This window comes from Phalacrocorax carbo, chromosome Z (genome assembly GCF_963921805.1).
Source record: "Phalacrocorax carbo chromosome Z, bPhaCar2.1, whole genome shotgun sequence".
Lineage (NCBI taxonomy): Eukaryota > Metazoa > Chordata > Aves > Suliformes > Phalacrocoracidae > Phalacrocorax > Phalacrocorax carbo.
In genome coordinates, this window is record NC_087548.1 from 779,513 (window position 1) to 794,598 (window position 15,086).

At 43.9% G+C, this 15,086-nt stretch overlaps 1 protein-coding gene across 2 annotated transcripts in view; it reads left to right on the plus strand.

The window, feature by feature from the left end:
- The window catches only part of ATP8B1 (ATPase phospholipid transporting 8B1), a 42,727-nt gene that overhangs the window by 5,905 nt on the left and 21,736 nt on the right, over positions 1 to 15,086 (plus strand). For both annotated transcript variants that reach the window (XM_064439612.1, XM_064439613.1), the window contains 3 exons: positions 9,303 to 9,495; positions 13,075 to 13,172; positions 14,462 to 14,575. In XM_064439612.1, coding sequence (XP_064295682.1) covers positions 9,315 to 9,495; positions 13,075 to 13,172; positions 14,462 to 14,575 — 393 coding nt within the window. In that variant the 5' untranslated portion in view covers positions 9,303 to 9,314. The remainder of the gene's footprint in view (positions 1 to 9,302; positions 9,496 to 13,074; positions 13,173 to 14,461; positions 14,576 to 15,086) is intronic.

Sequence of the window (15,086 nt, forward strand, 5' to 3'; positions counted from 1 at the left end):
CTCACTACCTCAGTTTTGATTAGCTTATGCTCTCAAGTGTGGTTTGAGCATATATATTTCAGAAAAGCATGCCTGACCCAGAATGTGTTTGCTGCAGGTGGAATTGTTGAGCTGTGGGAGCCCTGACAGACTAGCAAACCTCTGCTTGTTCCTCAGCTCTGGTGTATTTCCATGGGAGCAGTGTGGCTGTAAGGTGACCCATTTGCAATGCATGGTGTAAGCATTCAGCAGTTCTGTTTTCCTGAAGCAGCACTGGGAACTGGGGTGTGCCTCTGCGTCAGCTGCCAGCAACCTAATTGTCCACGGTGTCTGGGCAGAGTCTGCTTGTCACTTGTCCCAAGGACCAAGCTGTGCTGTTTCTGATAGTTGTTGGGAGCACTTAGGATGATGCTAAAGGGCACCCACCATAAATTATACATTCTGAATTATAAGCTATGGTTTTTTGCCTGATGCAAAGTGTACTTGGTTGGCATAGAGGAGCTGAGGCTTCAGCTTCGGGATTCGGTTTGTCCGACTTGCAATGGGCTGCATCGATGGTACTTGATGGAGACTGCCTCAGATGAGCAAGAGCATGCCTCCAGTCACCGCTGACATGAAACAGTTGTCTAAACTCTTGAGGTTGCCTTTCTCCAAGGTGTTTCAAGAGCCGGGCTTTGGCATGGTCATGGCATACTGCAAGAATGCATACAAAAGTCAGTGTGTTTCAGAACAAACCACTGATAGAAATCATTCCCCTTGAAGGTGTAATTTTGGGGGCATTCAATTATTTTAAAGTATTCATTCAATGAAATAAATATAACTGTTATGTATGAAGTAGCTATATAAATTGGTAAGCTTAAAGGATGTAACTTACATGTCAATCTAGCCGAAGCTTAATAGTGTTTGGAATGAAGGTTATTTCCTTGGCCCATTTGCGCCAATTCATGCTATTTCGAGTAACTACTCTTGCTTATTTTTCTTAGAATGTCATAAAGATCAGCTAGAAGGGTTGAGCTGTTCAGAAGATACTTCTATCTGCCTCTCCAAGCACTCGTTACCAGTAAAGTTTCATATCTGTTTTGACTAGTACGTGATCCTTCTCTTATATTTAGGAAGCAAATCTAGTTCTGTTTTTTCCCTGTTACCTTGTGGAAGCTCTCGTTACAGGTAGATTAGTTGAATAATACATTTTTAATGAAGGATGATAGTCTATTAAAGCATTTGGCTGGGATCACTGAAGTGAGAATAGAAATGCAATATCCTGCCATCGAAGGACTTCGGTTCTGACTGCTGCTTTGTGAGGATGAAATAGCGAGCAAGAACCGTAAAAGCATTGACTGAACCCATGTTACCAGGCTAGGAGATGGACTCCTGTGCAGTGTCCCAAGGTAACAGTTCCTTTGGAGGTCCTGTAATGCTCACCTACAGCTATTATCACATTTGTTGTTTGTACCAGCCGGTGGAAAGTCAGGTGGCAATGACTTTTTTTGGCTGTAGGAATTTCACTTTACAAGTAAAACAAATAGTATTTTGTTTTCTCCTTGATATTTACAGAACCCTCTGAGAATTCGTATGGTGAGAAGTTGGGCGCCTGGTGTGGTTTACTACCCCTTCCTCTGTGTTTCAGGGTATAACAACATCTTGCAATTATGCAGCTGCATTGGAGGTATTCACCCCATAACTCACAGGAATCCTCTGTCTTTTCTTATGCCCTAAAAATAGCAAGAGCTAATAATAGCCATCTGAACTGCTGCCACCAGGTGAAAAAAAAAATCTTTGCATGTCGACTGGATGCACCATCCATATGCTTTGAATTGTGCTGCTCGTTGCCTCTGTTCTAGGCTGATTTTTTTTCTTTCTGTTTGAAGCCCACTGCTGTTTTTAGATTGAGAATACTAGCCTTAAGACAAAATACATGCACTTCTGTATACCTCCTGCTCTGCTGTGCAAAGCAGAGCTTCCTTTTTCTGAAGCAGTCTCTGTTCCTTGGAGTTTGTTAGTAGTGTGAAGGGGTGGGGTGTGAAGTGTTAGAGTGTGAAGACGCCCAGTCATGTCTTGGTGTGGACTACCCTAGGATTTCAGAGCCCCTTTGCCACAGTCAGGTTTGTAAGATAGTTGTCTAGATTAAATACATTGCTTTATATCTGCATTGGCAGAAAGGACAGATAAATTGATCCTTAGGAAGCAGTTGTTTTGTTCTGCTTGCACAGGACTTGATACTGGTGACCAGGTTATTTTAAAAGAACAAAAACTGCAGCCCAAAAGTGGATCAGGAGTTGTCTTTTCAACTCCAAACTTCAGTACTCAACATTGTTAGAGCTGTTCTTTAAATGCATGACCTTGGATGCAAACTCATTCTTAAACCTAATGTGGTATAAGCTGGGGTATGGACTTGAGTCTCTTAAATACAGGTGTCTGCACAGAAACAAGGAAAGCAAGTGTCTTTTGAGTAGTTCATTGTTGGAGCTCCAAGTCGAGATCTCGCTTTAAAATGTTTGCTGGAGTTTCACAAATGCAACTGAAATACGTTCTCACTTCATTGAACAAGACATTGGTATTACTGTGTTCTTTAACTATGGTTTTGCTGTTCTATTGGAGAAGACTATTTCCCTGTTGGTTTGGCAAGATGCATTTCCTTGTTTCACAATGATGTGAAGCCTGACAGCTTTATATGTGGATTATGTTGTTAATGGCCCCGCAGATGATCACGATTCAGTAAACGCGGAATTGGTGCAGCGGAAGTCTCGGTGTTTGCCTTCTGCCTGCCAAGGCGGTGGTTAGTCAGCTGCTGTTTAGATTTCCTCTTGGGATGCTCCCGACAGGTGCCCAAGGAAGACTTTGTTCAGGGGCATACTGAGGCAGGAAGCTTGTTTGTGTTTACCTTTTTTTGGTGCTTTTTTTTTTAATGTGTGGTGATGGCTCTTGAAATATTTCTGAAGGGAAGAAATATGGAACAAACCCCATATGTCTGAGGATCAGGCTTTTTATTTATTTAATTCTTAAAATACATAATTAAATATCAGCAAAACATCTTGATGTAGCTTTTTTGTCCCATTTAACTCCAGAGACCTATTGTAGTTCAGAAGGGTCTGTCTGAGCTTGCTTTTTGTACTATTTGAGTTTGTTTTATTGCTCTTGCTTAAAATATTGATGTTGTTATGTTCTAAAACAACAGTCCGTGGCAATGTTTGAGAAATTGTACCAGGCACTGCATGAACATGTGAGATCGTTGTGTAGAACGACGTGCTAAGGAGATGACGGCAGGTTGTAAGCTGTGCACGTGTTGTGAGGGGACCGGTGATCACACAGAATCACAGAATCCCAGGTTGGGAGGGACCTCAGGGATCATCTAGTCCAACCTTTCTGGGAAGAGCACAGTCTAGACAAGACGGCCCAGCACCCTGTCCAGACGACTCTTGAAGGTGTCCAACGTGGCCGGGTCAATCCCTTCCCTGGGGAGATTATTCCAATGGTGACTGTCCTCACTGTGGAGAGTTTTCCTCTTGTGTCCAATCGGAATCTCCCCAAGAGCAACTTGTGTCCATTCCCCCTTGTCCTCTCTGTGTAAAAAGGGAGTCTCCATCTTCTTTGTAGCTACCCCTTAACAGGTATGTAATTGTTAGGCTTGTTCTGCTTCACATTGTAGGTTTTTACATCCACAATAAATAAAAATAACAAATTTAGTAGCCCTTCAATTCTTTTACTATACATATGCCTTGCTCTAGATGGATCTGTAACTTCGTTTTAGGGCGGCTTTGAGTGACTCTCTTATCTGCGGCATTAAAATTGTGCTCCTTGTGACCTCAAGTTCTTGCAACAGTGTCATATGCAGGCTCTCCAGAGGAGAATTTAGATTAAGATTTTGTTGTTGTTGTTTACAGCCTTCAAACAAATGTAGCAAATGTTTTTTTACAAGGTTTAAATTATTCCCAATTAGCTGGTACTTGCCCAGAGGCACAAGCAGACGCAAAACCTGAGTGACCAAAGCACTGTGGAATTTGCACCTGAGCTTTCTGCCCTTTTAGTAAATAAAGTCAGGCAGGTATAATTAAACTTGAGTTTAATACTATTTTCCTCTCCTTTACCTCCCCATGCATCAACCCTGCTGTTGGATCAGCTTGATTTTCTAAGATAAGGAGACTGTTAGCATGGTTTGTGCCTGCTATGCCAGAACTGGGAGCTACCATTGCTTCCCACCGGCCTGGGAAGCGTGGCTGCCCGGTCAGTGCCCGCCTGGGCTCAGAGCCAACCCCGGCCTTGCCGCGGGAGACAGTCATTGCCGCACTGGCCGTCTCACTGCAAGCGAGGTTAGGCAGCTGCTGTTCCAGTTGTCGCTGCTCTGCATGCCCGCTCTCAGAGGCTGGCTGATGCTGATGGATAGTTGCAGAGAGACTCCTGAGCTGTTGGGGAACCCTCTTGACTTCTTATAATCCTATTTCTAGACTGAAGTTTTGCTTAATGTAAGGGTTTCTGCTTTTGTGACTTATCTGAAATGGAGTGAAAACCCCTGTCTTCAAGTCAGGACCTAGAAAATAAGGACCATGCAACCAGGAACCAACTCTTTTAAGTGTTCTTTGAGTATTTTATCAAGCACTGTCTAACAGCTGTGTTGTTCCATCTCAGGCTCTCTAAGAACTGTTTCCACAGGCACCAAAAGCTCTCTTCATAGATTTTGGCAGCATTAGAAGTTAATTCAGAATTTAGGGAAGTTATTTGTGTGTAACACTGCTGGTGAGATAGCATTTGCTGCCCTTGAAAATGCATAGCTCGATCCCTGGACGGCAGGACCCTTTGGGGTTTAAACGTGTGGCTTGCATTACATGTAGGTCAAGTAGATCTCATTTTATGAAATTTTAATCCTGTCTCTGAGAGGTACTGTGCAGCTTTTCTTGTGTTGGAATTTTGTTTTGCCAATTATTTTTCTTTCCTGATGCATATGTTCAAACATTGCTAATTATTGGTTGAATCTGAGCTTGATGGGAGAGATGACGCTTTCAGAGAAATTTCTAAAGCCTATTTATTTGTAGCTCTTTTTATTAATTCACTCAATGCAAGATCTGTAAAAGCAGTGTTCATTCTGCGTTATATTAGTGTAAAAAGGGAAAAGCAGGTGGGATCTTGTTTTAAACAGTTCTACCCTCAGCTCCAGCAAACCAAACCCTTTTTTTGCCTTACTTGAAAGACTGTTTTGTAAGTGGTTGTTATTTCAGCTCAAGTCTGAACGTAAGCAGTGCACACAAACATAAGAAACTGTCTCTCTTCTGAGAGTAGATCCTTTTAAGAATGGGCCATTACTTTTATTTTATTTCAACATTGTTCATAAATACTTTGTTTCTCCTGAATGGCATAGCCTTTCTTGCTCCCCCCACTTTTTTTTTTTTTTTTTTTTGAAGTTGTGGTGACTTTTTTCTTCTTCTCAGAAAAGTGTCTGCTGCAAAAATCAGTAGCTGCCGCTTCTCCTCCTGCCATGTTTAATTCACCGTTGTTTTCCCTTGCGTCCGTCCTGCATCTTGGTGTGGTAGATGTGTGCTGTCCTCTCTTTCCATTCCCTGCTGGCTTAGTGTTAGTTGGCATCTCTGCTGCTCCGTGCTGTCGGTTCCTCCCGTCTCCTCTTTCACGTCATCGTTGCTTTCCACCTTCCTCTGAACTTCTGACATCGCTTCGACATCCCAGCTAGCCCTTTTCATGCAGACTAGGTGTCAAGAAACTTAACTCTGTACCAATTTGTCACCCTATTGCTGGAGAGCTCCTTCGCCCTCAGCCCCACGACACCTTTCTGCTCTCTTGCAGTTGCGGGTGCCTTTTTGCAATCTCCTAGCCAGCCCCAGGCTCCTCTGCTGTCCCGCACTTGTGACAGCCCTGCCTGTGCTCCCCGCAGTCAGACCACCATCCCCTTGGCCACTGGTGGTCCCCGAGGGCAGGGTGCGTAGAGAGCAGACAGGCAGTGATGTTTCCCAGGAGGCTCTGCTGGCCACCGGCGATGTTAGTGATGAGGTCTTTGGGTGCAGAGACCGTGCCCTCTGCATTTTGTGGTATCAGGGTTAGTAAACGCTGCCTGAAATCACTGACGTGTGTGATTTCGTTGCCTTCCGCAGAAATGGTAACGCTGCTGCTGCCTGCGGCAGAGAGCAGCTCAGTGCACAGAGCTGGGCTGCCCGCAGGGTTACAGTTAATGAGATCCCCTCTATTAGCAGGGTTTTCCAGTTGGCAGTTTAGTTCTTTGAGGAGGTGAAGTGAATACAGTTAATTTGAACTTCCCCCCCAGCAAACCATTGCACTGGCATTCCCAGCTGGTGTCACAGGCTGCTTCTGATGGTATTTTAGTTATTTCCATTTAGCTATGCATCTGTAATAGAAAACAAATGCAGTGTTTTTTTGACATCTCATCTAACCCCTTGCATGATTAATTAGTTCATTAATCAGTTAATCAGTAAAGACTAATACACGAAAGGCTGAATCTCTGTGTGTCAGGTGTATAAGCTTTTTTTTTTTTTTTTGTCCTAAAGTGAGAGCGATTCAAAGATCTGGCGGTATTTTTTGTTTTAAGGGATGTGCATGCGAGGATCTCTAACTCTTTCCCTCCAGCAGTCCCCATGTAAGGTATTAGCAGGGCAGAATCCCTGACTACTGCAGGGCTTCTTGTAGCCATGTATGTTCTATATGTATTTCAAAGAGGAATTGAGTTACGTCCTGCTCTAAAAGGACTTTGTCTAACATTCAAACAATTTGGGATTGAAAACACAAGGAATTTCTTCTGCCTGAACAGATGTTCAGTGCAAAGCAAATCTAAGTGTCTGTAAACCCCAAAGTAGGTGTGTGGTTGCAGAGTCTGACCCTGGCTTGCTTGCAAAGCTAAGGCGTTGGCTAAGGGCAGGGTTGTCCATATCCCTGCTTGAATAGAAAAAAACTGGAAAAAGTCAGTGTTTGTGTTGGCTGTAAGTATTGCTCAGCAAGTCAGGCTTTGGAGAATTGTTCAGAGGCAAGACTAATACCCGATTCAGCAGCATCTGCCTGGCTTGCCAGGGGAATGAAACCTCGACGTAACCTAGGGCCCTGAGCCCTGACATGGGTCGGGCAACCACCGCCTGCAGCCGCTGCAGTGCGTCTGCGCTGCGGCGAGGCACCGCGCTCAGCAAGGGCTGTACAACCAGCTGCTCGTTGACCACCGCACGTGGGAAACAGCTTGGGAGAAGTTGTATTAATTCATGTTAAATCAAACTGTGTGTTCATATGATACCTGATGGATTTGGTTTATTTTGTAAACCGGCAGTCGTGAAACAGTGGCCTGTGCGCTGGGCAAGCACTACAGTGCTGCGTCTCATGAGCGTTGCATGCTTTGGGCTCCCAGCCAACAGTCATGTCATTTGAGTAGCAGATTAAATGCTCATGTAATATTTATATCTCACTTATAAGAAATATTAAGGACGGGAGACAATTCAGCTTTGCAAAAATAGAAACTAACATGTATGTCGACGGGGTTTGGTGTCAGCCCCCATGATTGCTGGTTTCGTTAGCAGCAGCACAGGGGGTATAGAGTGGCACTGGCCTTCTTTCACAAAACCAGGCTCTTTTTGCAAGATGGGTCAGCAGATGGGTACTTGGTAGCTAGCTGCTGTGCGCGTTATGTTACTTGGCTTCAGCGATCCTTTAACTTGGTTTTATTTTGAAGTTGCCAGGGAGCAGCAAGAGCAGGGCTGCTCCCCATGGCAAAGCAAGTGGATGTGGGTCCCAGGGCTCATGAGGCAAGCAGGGCAGACCCCGAGACAGGTCCAGCCAGAGCACAGGCCCTAAGGCAATGCCACAGTGATGAGGCAGGTCCAGGGTCAAGCCAGGAAGTTCATCTGTAGCTCAGGGTTAGGATCAAGCCCAGTGATGGCCGGAGAGGTCCACAGTGTGGAGGCAGAGCTGAAGGGGCATGGACATGGCCACAGCTTGGCTGGAGACTGGCCCTCCTCCAGTGCAGCTCAGAAGCAGCTCGCAGGCTGAGCCAAAATGTGAGTCCTGGTCCCTTGGGTGTGTGGGGCCCAGGGTGAGCCCAGGGGGGCTTACTGATGGCCTGGCAGAAATGGCTGAGGTGATAGAGCCCCCTCCTCTCCTCACGGTTTTTAATTTTCTTGCAGTTGTTGTGGTGCCTAGCACAGACAGGACAGAACCTGCTTGGAAGCGTTGGTCTGCAGAAACAAGTGCAATTTCAGCTTCAGTACAACAAATCTGGGTATTGGATGGTTAGAAATGAACAGGGCCTGCTCGTCAGAGTGGCCAGACCCTTACACCAGATCAGCTATCAAAATGCCGGGACACCCAGCAAGGCGACTAACTGGCCAAATGTAGATGAAGACCACCTAGGAACTGTGCAGGTGGCTGTTTGTAGATGTTGGTTGGAGGGGAGCTACACACGAGTAGGTGATTTCTGGATTTTGTTTAGGAGCAGTTAATCGGACGCTGTCTTTTACAGCCAATAGCTTAAGCTGTAGAAACTGTCTCGGTGATCTAAAAATGCTGGAGGAGGCTGGGATCCCCCATCGCGTGTCTTGCTCCTGTCTGAGATCACAGCCAACTGCAGTAGCCCACGTCACAACAACGTTGGGAGTTTTTCAAGAGCTGTAATTTAAATAAACTTGATGGAAAGTGGAGATCCCAATTTGGGAGGTAATGTGCTAGTGCTCAAGGGTTAGGGAGCACACGCTCTTTCTGAAAAGCTTCGGGCAGAGGTATGCACACACACATCACAGCTTCAACTGACTGGTCTTGTGTAACCACAAATTAGTTATAAACTTCCTCGGGTATTTGGGCACCAAGACGTGGGATCTTGCAATGAGAAATGCTGACGGTGAAGCTGTGGGGAGGGGAGAGGAAGTGAGGACTGGTTTGGGTGAGACTGGGCAGACCAGGATGGAGGAGCAGCTGCGTGACCCAAACCCTCGGTGGCGCGACTCATGCTGGCCCAGCACTTGGTGCCCAGTGCCTGGCCCCACCTGGCTCCTGTGGCTCCCCAAGGGATGGTCAGGTGTTTGTGAGCTCCCTAATTCCTGCGTCCCACTTGAGGTGTGCTGCGTCATGAGGGCAGGGTGTTCCTTAGTCTGTCATGTGAGCACGTGTAATTACATATAGCAGAACGGTAATGAAGGACTTGCTGTGAAAATAACTGCCTGATGACTTTGGTCTGTGCTTGAAAGCCGAGCCCACGCCCTACACTGTTCCAGGGAAACTGGTTTCAAACGTGGTTTTTGGCAACTGGCATCGACAGAGTAAAATTACGGAGATGTGGTTTCCAGTACCAGCTACGTTAACTTCTTTCCCTAACTTTTATAAAATGCTCACAGGGCGCTAGCAGCATGATCTCAGAAAGGGATTCGGAGACCACATTCGATGAGGATTCCCAGCCTAACGATGAGGTGATGCCATACAGTGATGATGAAACGGAGGATGAGTTGGACAGTCAGCAGCCTGCAGTTGAACCAGGACAAAACCAAATCAGCAGAGACACTGAGGAGAGCCAAGAGCCATTGAAAAAAGGTAACATTATGACAGAAACGTGATTTGGGTAGCAGATGATCCTAATTACAGAGACTGAGGCATGTGTGGATCAATTTGATTTTTGTGCTTATTCGTTAGGTAGGATTTGGAACGGCTTATCTGAATCTGTGGAGGAGTAATTGATGGCAATTCAGTTTAACAAATGTCAGAATGAAAATCAGCTTAATTCTAAACTGCAACGAGAGTTCTGTGCCATTGCTTGTTGCATAAAGCTAATGATCTGCACGGTCACCTTGTCTTAATTGAGGCAGGCCCTGAATCTAAATAGTCTGGGGTCTCAGAACTGCTTGAACGGAACTTCAGACACTTGTCTTCCCGTCATCTGGAAACTTGAACCAGCATGTGCCCATTTGCTGTGTTTAGTCAGTTGGTTTGCATGTATTTCTGCTTTCTAAGTCTTGCGCAGATGAGACTTCAGTTTCAGTGCTAATTTCATAGCCTGATGATTGGCTTTCTTTGCAGTAGTTTCAGAACTGCAGAAAGGTAGGGTGAGTAGGAGTTCAAAGAAACCTGTCAAGTGCCGTCTGTGTTGCCGCCAGCACAGGAACATAAATGGGAAGAACCTCTCTGGCATGTTTTAGACATACCTGTTCTTAACCTCTGTCCAAGGAAAGTCTGTAACTCCCCTAAATACATGTCTTTTTTCTTCAGTGTTGCAATGTGAGTACTTCTTATTTAACCACCACTTGTTTAATATATATAGATTTCGTCCTGTTTGTGTGGCAACAGGGAACAGTTGATCACCTCTCTTTTTATAACCACCTATTACATGTTTAGTTTTGGGGTTTTTTTACGATGACTGAGTTAACATAGTCTATAGAATAAACACAGTTTTCTTAGCCTCTCATCATCCATCATATTTTCTTGAGTTCTCATCATGACTGTTGCTCTCTCCCCTTGTTTCCCCCTCTTATCCAGATATATTATTTCCTAGACACAGTACACCAGCAACCACAGGCTTGCTTTGTGGCCTAGTATAACCACAAGAAAAAGAAAAAAAAAAGAACAAAGAGAGAAAGCTAAACCATGACCTCCTACACCTTCAATTTCTATTCCGAAGTGCACTGTGCAGTTTCCTTTATCATGGTGAATTGGAGGGAATCTGAAAGCAGGGAGATGAGTTTTGATTCTGCCCTCCAAAGGGCTCGTAGCTCCCGCTAGTTCAGTGTAACCACAGGCCTCTGCTGTCTATACAGTTAATGCTACCCAAATTATTATCCAAAATAAGGGCTAGAGCTATGGATGTGGCAGAGTTCCTCTGAGCTCCAGGCTAGGGCAAAAGCTTTAAGGAGGTGAGGGATGTTACCATGCAGACTTGGTAGGCCAATACTCTAATCACAGAGCTTGTAAGTAGTTGGCAAAACTTTGTCAGATTTTTTTTCTCTTTAGACCCTTTAGATTTGTTTGTTTGTTTGTTTAAATCCTCTTTGCCTGCATTTTGTGGTTAATAGATAATTTTGTGGCATAAGTTGCAGAATTTGTAGAATCTGCTGACTGGTTCAGTCACTGATTGTATTCAGGTAGTGCAACAAAAACACCATCGTTTTTGCTTCTTAATTTTTCCCCTAACAAAGACTGTTTTCCCATTCTGTTCCTTTAAAGATGATGACTTACTGATGCAGCTTCCCAAATATTAGGTATTAATATCACTTTTAAGCCATTTAAAGTAATTCTGAGGAGCTTCCTTCCTGCAGGTTTTATTTAAGACCTATTTTGCCAGCTTTCCATCTGGGGTGCTAAGGTTTTATCAACACTGCAATGTTTTTGTGAATGCGGTGAATAAAAGTTCTTGTAGACAGCTTTACAGTTTTCTTCAGTCCTGTCATTAGATACTTTCTCAATTCATGCACTTCAGTAATGCTTATCTTCTTTTAAACCAAAACCTGGTCCTCCAGTAATTTCTTTGTAAATTTTATGTAAGGCAGCTAAAACCCTGTGACTCGCAGCACTTCTCTGTAAGCCCTGACTGGGATGCACACTGTATCTTCACCATCTGCTGTGTGTCTTCACTTATGCAATCTTAAATACAACTGCTACAGCAAGATAAGTCTTTCTCTGCTGTCTCAGCTTGCAGCCAACGTGCTGGAAATTAAAGTTGTAGAGTCACAGTAAAGCTCCTGGGTATGTCAAACAAGAACTTGCCTTATGTGTTGGATGGGAAAAAAAAAAAGGCTTGGTGTCTGGATTTGAGTTTTCAAGTCTGAGTCAGCCTTATCAGATATGACTGCCTTACAGTGGCCCTTACAGCAGCCCAGGAGCGCCTGCACACGTGCTTCCCCACCCCACGCCCCTGCCTCCAGGAGTTTCACCCCATCCATGCTCTGTGGTGCTGGATGTGCTTATGTCACGAGAATCCCATGAAACCGAAAAGAGCACCCATTAAGGACAATTACTGTGGGTTGGAGAAAAGGGGGAGATGCTTGGCTGATGAGTCAGGAAAGCTGGATTTCAGAACACCATCTGCCTCATCCTTCCCAGGCAGGCAAAGTGCTCCTGTGAGTCATCTTAAAAACTTGCTGAATGAGTTTGGCGGGGAGTTTCTTTGATGTGGGCCGGGCCTGAACTTGTGGGTGTGGGTAGCAGGATTAATAGAGCTATTGGCGATGCAGGCTTGGGGGGCAGGAAAGGCATCTGAAGGATCTTGGAGGGAACGAGGGAGCCTGTGAAAGAGGGGACATGGAAAATAACTTGGCAGCTGGAGGCATTTTGGCAGTAAACAGTGGTCAGCCAAAAGCTATGTACGTCTAGATGAACCCCATTTAAAGGTAGACTTCATAGGGCTTAACGATAAGGATCTTGTGGTGGAGGTGGATGGTCTGCTAGCAAGTCCTCTAGAAACCTTTTCTTTAGGGAGGCTGTATGTCAGGTTTTAGATGCTAAATACTGCAGGTGACAGGAGGCAAGACTGCTCAGCTGCTTTGTAAGCAATTTTATCAGCATATGGTCCAAAGCTTCCAAAGGCTGTTGCAGACATCTCTTGTTTAGGTTTGTTAAATTTTACTGCAAAATTCAATTAATATTCCTGAGTTTTCAGGCAATCAAACAAAATCGGTGGCTGAAGAAGTAAAATTACTACTTTAGATTTTTACTGGTTTTTATGGTTGTAATTGAAAACCATTGCACAGTATGGTTATATAACATAATTGTTTTGAAAAGTTGAGTGGATCTTCTCATTTCTAGAAAGACTGAGAAACCCTTTTTTGGGTGCTTAGTGCTTCACAGGTGTAAGAAAAGCAAACTAAAAGAGGGGAAATAAGGGAATTTAGCATGAATAGATGTTACTCTGATAAGTTTTCTGTTTCTCGTAGAACTTGCAAATTGTTGATCAACACTTCTTCCTATCTCAGATTATACTTTTAATTGTTAATAAAGACAAATAGCCTGGAAACTTCTTGAAAACTTTTTTTTAGACTATGTACTAAAAAGCAGGTACCGGTCTTGTTTCAACTGAAAGTACCTTCAAAAGATGGCATTTGAGAGAAAACCTGAAACTGGCAGATTTGTTCCCTTATGTTTGTGACAATCAGGTGTTGACCCATCTTGCCTTGTCTCTTCCAGACTGCAGCTGGCAAGTTAAAGCAAATGATGAACGCTTCTATGAACAGCCCCAGTTCAAGAGAACAATATTTCTGTGCTTCAAAAAAAGCAAATATTCAGTAAGTTTTCTTTATCTCAACTCTGTGCTAATAGGAGTTGTCAGGGTGAATGCTTTCTTCATCTCAGTAAGATCTTTCCAACCGCTGCTGATTAGTGTAAAAGCCACAATTAACACTTCCTCAGGATTTCCATCAAAGGTGGGGAAGTACAACTGGTTTTGGTTTTGTGAATGTAAAATCAAGGTACCAAGAGAATTAGAAACCAGGTGTTCTTGGTCCAAATTCCAAGTCTTATCTTCTCAACTACGGCTGTTGCCAGCGTCCCCATAGGCGTCATCTTTCATGTAAGAAGTCGAAGTGTAGTATTAAGCAATATCCTGATTAAGCTAGACTGGAACAGTCTTATAAATAGACATTTGGCAATGTCTAGTCGTTTAAACAGTGTCATTCTAAATCCACCTTTGCTAGTAAAGGAGACATTTTCATCTCATTTATCAAGACAAATGGTTGAATTTTTTTTCCTGCTCCTAATTTTTTAACTTTTCAAAGTAATAAATCAATGGTGCTTGCTTGTGGTGCTGGTTGTGAGTGACAGAGGCTTGGACTGGCTGGCTTTATCTGTGATGCATTGGCTCACGTGGTTCCCCTGTACCTCCTGAGATACCTGCCTTGCAGACCTGAGGCAGTTTGGATTGTCTCGTGCATGAGTATGAACACTTAATAGTAAAACTGCTACGGCTGGAGCTATTCAAATGGAAATCCTTCATGCTTGGAGTAGGTAGGGACTGGCACTTATGAGAGTTAACCTTTGCTATAACTGACATTGTCCCTCCTGAAAAAGCCTAATTAGAAGTCCTTTGTGTCTGGATTTGTTATATGTAGTTTGGTGCCTGAGACCAATTATGTCCCTGGTAGTGATATCATGTATTTAGCAAATAACAGTCGAAAGGCATTATGGACAAGATTGCCTAGGAGGAGGAGGGCACTGAAGTTTCCTCCTCTTCTCTGTGCTCGTCTGGCAGTGCCACGTGCACTGTGACATTTACCTGGGGAGAGGCTGTAACCTTTCCACACAGTGACTGTGCGATGCCTCTGTGTAGTCCTCGGCATAACTAAAGCCTCAGTCTGAGATGCTTTCTGGGGTATGTTAATGTCAGTGAAACAGACCATTTTTTGCCTTACTTCATTCAGACGGTGACCCACGTTAAACTCTTGAGGAAAGGTACAAATCTAACAAAGTTCATAGGAAATACTTCACTAGTAAAATGCTTTACTTACAAATGTGCAATGTGTATTTTTAATGTAAGAAGGATCTGCTGTTGTGAATGACATTTGGTGTTCTTCAACAGGGAAATGCAATTAGGACATACAAGTACAACCCTATCACTTTTTTACCACTGAATCTGTTTGAACAGTTTAAAAGAGCGGCCAACTTCTATTTCCTCGTTCTTCTCATTTTGCAGGTGAGAAAGACAGAGAGAATACAAACTGTGAAGTGTATTTGAGGTGCTAATCTACTGAGCTGACTAGTACTTATGACACAATCCAGTGCTGTCTGTCAGGAGATTGCAGGGTACTTTGTAAGGGACTGTTTCTGAACTAGTACAGAAACTAAGTCCATCTTAACAGAAATCTGGAAAAACCTACACTAGCTTTGTATTAGATGGGATGAGCTAGTTGCAGGATTTGTGAATTTCATGGGGAAAAGATGTTTCTTTTACTCTGTAAAACATGATGGCCTTAAGTTCCACTCATGAATCAGAAGCTCCAACAGAAAATATGAGCAACTACAATTGTTAAACAGAAGCCGATGCTGAGGTAGGGCAGCATGGTCAAACTCTACCCCGAGAGTTTTGTTTATGTTCACAATCCGACTTAAAATTCTCTCTCTGATGTGTTGGTTTTCTGTCTTATGTTGTAGTCAGATCACTATTAAATGTCTTTGAACTGAGCTTGATTGATAATCCTGTAGTG